Raw genomic sequence first — 5,693 nt, forward strand, 5'->3', positions numbered from 1 at the left:
GCTATGGAAGCCCAACAGCTCTATTTATGTCTCTAAGGAAAGCTGCTGCTTTTCGAGTGCTGTTTTCCCCAGCACCAGCTGGTGAAGGATCTCATCCTTGCTCTACACCCCAACACAACTCCTTTGGGTCAACAGCACTGCAATCCAGCTCTGTGCTTCTACAGCCTGGATGTTAAGGGAGTGTTTCATATACATGACATAAATAAAAACCTGCATTTGGTCAGTTTTGCTCACTGATATGCTTTGGTAAGGCCACGGTACAACATGCATGTTCACCTACAGTCTGTGTCCCAGGGAGGTGACACCCAGCACACACAGCCCCATCCAACTGCGTGCCTGTGATTAACACTGAATGGCTGCTCATCCAGTCCTGCTTCGGGAAGGACTCGTGTTTAGACAACACCACTGCCACAAACAGGCTTATGAGACAGCATTAAGCAGCCCATTGAGGATGCTTAATCAGCTAGAGATGATTCATCCCAGAAAACCTGCAGTGTGACCTTTGCTGAGTTGGTGAGTGTAGACAGGCTTGTCAAACTTCTATGGAAAAGAGAGGTGTAATAAACTAGTGCTCACGGTGACCTTTTAATAAGTAAATGGCTGAGAGAGGCATACGTTTGGAACAGAATAAGAAATGGGATTTGTGTACGGCGCGGCGGCCGCTGGGGAAGGGGCCCGTTATCGGCCCGGCACGCACGTGTGCGCCTACACGTGTACGGAGGGACAGGGCACGGAGCGCAGACCGAGTAGCAGCCGCTGACCCTCCCGCACCCGGTCGGCTCCGGTGCGCGGCGCAGTGTCGCTTTCTCAGCCCGGGAGCCGCAGCCGGGTCGCGGTGACAGGTGCGGCGGCCCCCGGCCGCGGGCAGCAGCAGCACGCGGGGCGAGCACCTGGCGCGCATAAAAGTCATGGGGCGGCGGGGCGGCGGCAGGCAGCATGAAGGCCGCCGAGGGGGCGGCGGGCGCCGGGCAGCACCGGGCGGGAGACGGCGGCGGAGCCGCGGGGCGATCCCAGACCGGTAACGGCGGGAGGAGACGGAGGCGGCGGGAGGGCGGCGGCAGGCAGCGGGCGGCGGCCAACGCCCGCGAGCGGGACCGCACGCACAGCGTCAACACGGCGTTCGGCGCCCTGCGCACGCTCATCCCCACCGAGCCGGCCGACCGCAAGCTGTCCAAAGTGGAGACGCTGCGCCTGGCCTCCAGCTACATCTCGCACCTGGCCAACGTGCTGCGCCTGCAGGGCCCCGCCGCCCCGCAGCCCTGCCCGCAGCGCCCCATCTGTACCTTCTGTCTCAGCGAGCAGCGCAAGCGGGTGAGGGCCGGCGGGGACGCGCGGGGGGCGGCGGGCAGCCGGGCTCTTTGGGGGAGGGGTGGCTGCCTCTAACCTGCGCTGCTCTCCCTCCCGCAGCACCGAGAGGCCGAGGGGCCGCTGGCCGTGTGAGCTGCAGGCCGAGAAGCTCGCGGAGGAGGGAAGCAAACTTGTGCACGACCCTACAACACTTCTTCAGCCCTCGTGCTCCGGTTTGCACTGCAGCGGGTTTGATCGGGGGCGCTGCACGCATGAAACCGAACCCCGCGGACACGCTTGCACCTGGCACGGCAGCTATTTTAGCACAAGAAACGTTAAACCTGAGCATCCCGGACCGCCTGCCTCCCCAACCTGTGTCACATGGTGGAACCTGACCCGCCCCACTCACCGCCGGCAGGGGCTGACTCGAGGCCGCCCACTCCTCTTCTGCCTGACCCCATCAGCAGCCCCAGGGAAGGTTGCTTTGGGGTTTGGGGAGCTCCCGCTGCCAGCACTTCGTGTCCCAGCCCGGCAGCACGTGATGCTTTTCCCTGCTTAACAGAGCAGCTCGCCCCAGCCCTCCAAACAGCAGCAGGTGTTTCTATGGCTGGCAGCAACTGTGCAATAGAGGGGGGTTCCCGAGGGCTCTCTAAAATTACCCGTCATCCAGGCCGTTCCCATGTTATGCCCATACAACACTGATGTCACCTGTCTCCCTGCCAGTTATTAACACTTACATACTCTTGTGTGCTTGCTTTTTAACCAGACTAAAAAGCAGACGTGCATGGGATGGGTTTTGTCCTTGAATAAAGTGGCAAACTAGACATATAAGGCCCACTAGTGGTGGATTTAAAATATAGCTGCTGTCTTATATATGCAATCATAGAATCCTTAGAGTTGAAAAGGACCTCTGAAGGCCATCTAACCCAACTACTCGCTATGAGCAGGGACACCACAGCTAGAGCAGGTTGCCCAAGGCCTTATATATTTAGTTAGCCCTTTAATTATCCTTTTTACTTTATGAAGTACTTTCTGTTCTTTAAAAAGCTTTCTAACTGTACCTCTGAGAAGTGCTCCAAAAAACAACTGCCCTTTTCTCCTCCCCAGTGCCAGCTGTTCAGTTCTTCCCCCACAGCCAAATCAGTGGGCTGAAGGAGCAGCACTCATCAGTCACACGCTGGTGAAGCTGCACCTCAAATGCTGTGGTCAGCTTTGGGCCCCCACACTACAAGACATCAAGGCCCTACAGCACATCCAGATAAGGGCAACAGAGCTGTGAAGGGTGCAAAGCAGAAACCTATGGGGAGCAGCTGAAGGAGCTGGGGTTGTTCAGTCTGGAGAAGAGGAAGCTCAGGGGAGATTCAAAGCACAAAGCTAGTTCTGGCATATATTACAAAGAACTATTAGCAAGAGCAACATCTTGGTGTATTGCTTGTGCAACAGTACAGTTTCAGTTTCCTTTCTCACCTCCCCAATGCACACTAACTGCCTTACTTTCACACCGAGAAAACACAAACATGGTACCTAGAAAACCTGCACTACATTTCTTGCTTAAAATCCAAGTTGGGAAAAATACTGAAGCCAAGCTGCAGTGAGCCCACACCCTCCTCACTCACCAAAAGCCACATGCTGTATATTTCCCTGGATTGAGAAGAGCTCATTGGCTTCATAAGTTTTCCATCCTTTCAAATTGCTGCCAGGTTATGATCTTTGTTTTGCTTTGGCATTGATTGCACCAGCTGGAGCTCCTCCCTGCTTATACAGAGTGCTTTCTCGTTTTTGGCATTGTGTCAGTGTATGCATGCAGGTATAGATTTCTATAAGCACGTCTTCCAAACGTGACTTTCCTTTTGTAGGTTTGAAAAAGTTTGTCTGTTAAAACCTTCCTTACTTTATAATTGAACCTGATCGTAAAGCAAGTTCCACATCCATTAAACCAAAGCATCTGAGCTGCTTTACAGCCAGTACTATTCATTTAGTTGTATAATTCAATGTAATACACCTAAATGAAAGAAGTAATGCAATTTCAAACAATTCTGGGTAAATTCTGTATTGATTATGCTCTGAATTCTGCAGCATTGTGATGTCACTGCTGTTAGAGAAGTGGCTCTTAGCCCATTAAAATACATTGCATTTGCCATCTCTGCAGCTATTAAGGGAAGGCTTGCCTTTTCACTGTAGTCTTAGCTGTGAGCTCACTGCTTGAAACTTGTGAATCATTTGCACAATTCCACAGGAATTGGACTTTTTCCACTATAAATGAGATTTCATCTCTCTAGTTTTACATGGAATTTACACAGAATATTTTTTCAATAGCAAAAGCAGGCTGGTGGAACTTGGCCGTATCACCTGCTTAGAGCAGCTCTGTACAGCTTTAACTTCTCTCTACTCAGGATGAACAGTTGAGTTCAACTGGGCTTGAAGATCTCAGTATTATGCTCAGGGTTTCAGTTACTAAATAACATTGGAATTTCAGTAACGCTGATTGAGTGTGGCAGAAATGGGGTCCCAGAGCACTGTGGCCCAAATATATTCATGGTATAGACAGATAATACTTACTCAAAACAATTATGACTCTAATTTCTCTGAGGAACAGACTTTAAGCCCACACATATACAGATTGAACGCTTTGTATTTGTATATAAATAGGGACAGATCCTCACCTTTGCTGAAATTTACTTATTTAAAACTTCTCTGCCCCCAGGAGCTAGAAGCGATACAGAAGTAAGCTGTTACACAACATAAATCCTATATGCCCCTAATAAACCCAGGGAAAGAGTTTAATTTCTAGAGACAGATGAATTGAGTTCTCAGAGTTCACCTCTAAAGAGTGTAAGCACTAGGTCACTCATCATCGATTTGTGTGCATGCTTTTACTGTGTGAATTCATATACCCTATCAATTCTATTAGTGTAATCATTTGGTAGAGAAGCATCGTTCATAGCACAAATATGCATTTATGAGGCAAAGTTGTGAAATCTGGGAGTTTTAACAGCAAGTACTTTACTGGGTGTTCAGACACTGGAATGACAGGAGCTTCTCCAGACCTGCTGAGCATCCTCTTGTTTTACCCAAGAGATTGGTTCTCCCACCTGTTCATAGGTACATTCTGTTAGAACAGAAACATGCCTAATACCAATTCTGTCTCTGTTTTCTCATATACATTTGGCCATTCAGTTTACATACTACATGGGTGAAGTAAAAATGGTCAGATATACACCATTTGATCTGAGATCCTATTAAGTGACTTAAAATATTCCAAGCATAGTACTTTGCATTAGTCATCGTACTTAGTCTGCTGTGTTACAACACAAGAAGAGCATCAAGCAAAATGGATAAAGCACATTTGGTTGTACTGGTTAAGTTTAAATAACTATTTGAGCATAGCACTTGGTTATCTATGGATTAATCATAATGTAAGGCAATATGTTTTACTGTTATGCTACCATTTTCTGTTCTGTACTTCAAAACAGAAGTTTCCTTTCTAATAACTTCTTGAGAAGTCTGCTTCTTTAAAAATACCTATTTGTGTGTGCAAAATGTGCTCATATTTGCTAAAATAAATGGTATTTTTCTTACTAATTTAAACTAAACGTGACTATTACAGTGATAGTTCTCTTCTACACCCATCTCAGTAAGGCTTCAAGTATTCTCTTTATGTTTTTCAGATCTATCCCGATCTTTTTCTTTTGAGTATTCTTTTTCAGATCCATCCCAATGGTAACTTTAGCAACATCCAGATGTAACAGCAAAATTTCTAACAGGCCCAGCAGAATTTTAACCCACTAACCATGGACAAGCTGTGATTTGGAGACAGCATTCCTGCCCATTTCCCAGTACTTAGCACTGAGAGTCCATGCTGACACCGAGCTACCCAACAAACACACAGCCACTTTTCCCTCCTGTATCTACTCCCCCTACCAGAGCTCTGCACATTCTTCTTTGGGTTTCTAACACGGCCTTAAAGATGCATCCTAGATGCTTTGACTAAACTGTAGGGATTGGTTTGCAAGCTATAGTTCTTTACCTCCACCCTTCTTGGCGTGCATTTGCAGTGGAGAAGGAAGGTATGCCAACAGCTCAGGGACTGCACGACATCTTAAATGCCAAATACAAGGGGGGCTTATTGAGGGAGAGGAGAAAAGGCAAAGTACTGCAGAAAAGATAGAAGGAGGTAACAGGCAGAGGTCAATTCACCCATGAAAGTTCATTAGTTTCCAGCACGAGGCCACGCAACAGTTAGTATTTAAGCTAGAGTCCATAACACAAGCAGTTGGAGTGCACCAAATGCCATGCTTCCCCATTAGCAGTTTTCTTGGGATGTTGCATGTTTGTGTGGTTGCTAAGGAAGCAATAGGATGCCATTGCAAACATCAAACCTTCACAGTCAAATGACCACCTTAACA

At 48.2% G+C, this 5,693-nt stretch overlaps 1 protein-coding gene across 1 annotated transcript; it reads left to right on the forward strand.

The window, feature by feature from the left end:
* Positions 1-936: 936 nt before the first annotated feature.
* LOC140254806 (transcription factor 15-like) lies at positions 937-4,866 on the forward strand. The gene is made up of 2 exons (XM_072341848.1): positions 937-1,311; positions 1,408-4,866. The coding sequence occupies exons 1-2, from the start codon at positions 937-939 to the stop codon at positions 1,438-1,440; spliced, it is 408 nt and encodes a 135-aa protein (XP_072197949.1). The 3' UTR covers positions 1,441-4,866.
* Positions 4,867-5,693: the final 827 nt, after the last annotated feature.

The sequence above is a fragment of the Excalfactoria chinensis genome, chromosome 7 (assembly GCF_039878825.1).
Source record: "Excalfactoria chinensis isolate bCotChi1 chromosome 7, bCotChi1.hap2, whole genome shotgun sequence".
NCBI lineage: Eukaryota > Metazoa > Chordata > Aves > Galliformes > Phasianidae > Excalfactoria > Excalfactoria chinensis.

Coding starts and splice junctions, on each gene's coding strand:
- LOC140254806 (XM_072341848.1), top strand. CDS start 937: ATGAAGGCCGCCGAGGGGGCGGCGGGCGCCGGGCAGCACCGGGCGGGA. Junction 1,312..1,407: donor TCAGCGAGCAGCGCAAGCGG/GTGAGGGCCGGC, acceptor TCCCTCCCGCAG/CACCGAGAGGCCGAGGGGCC.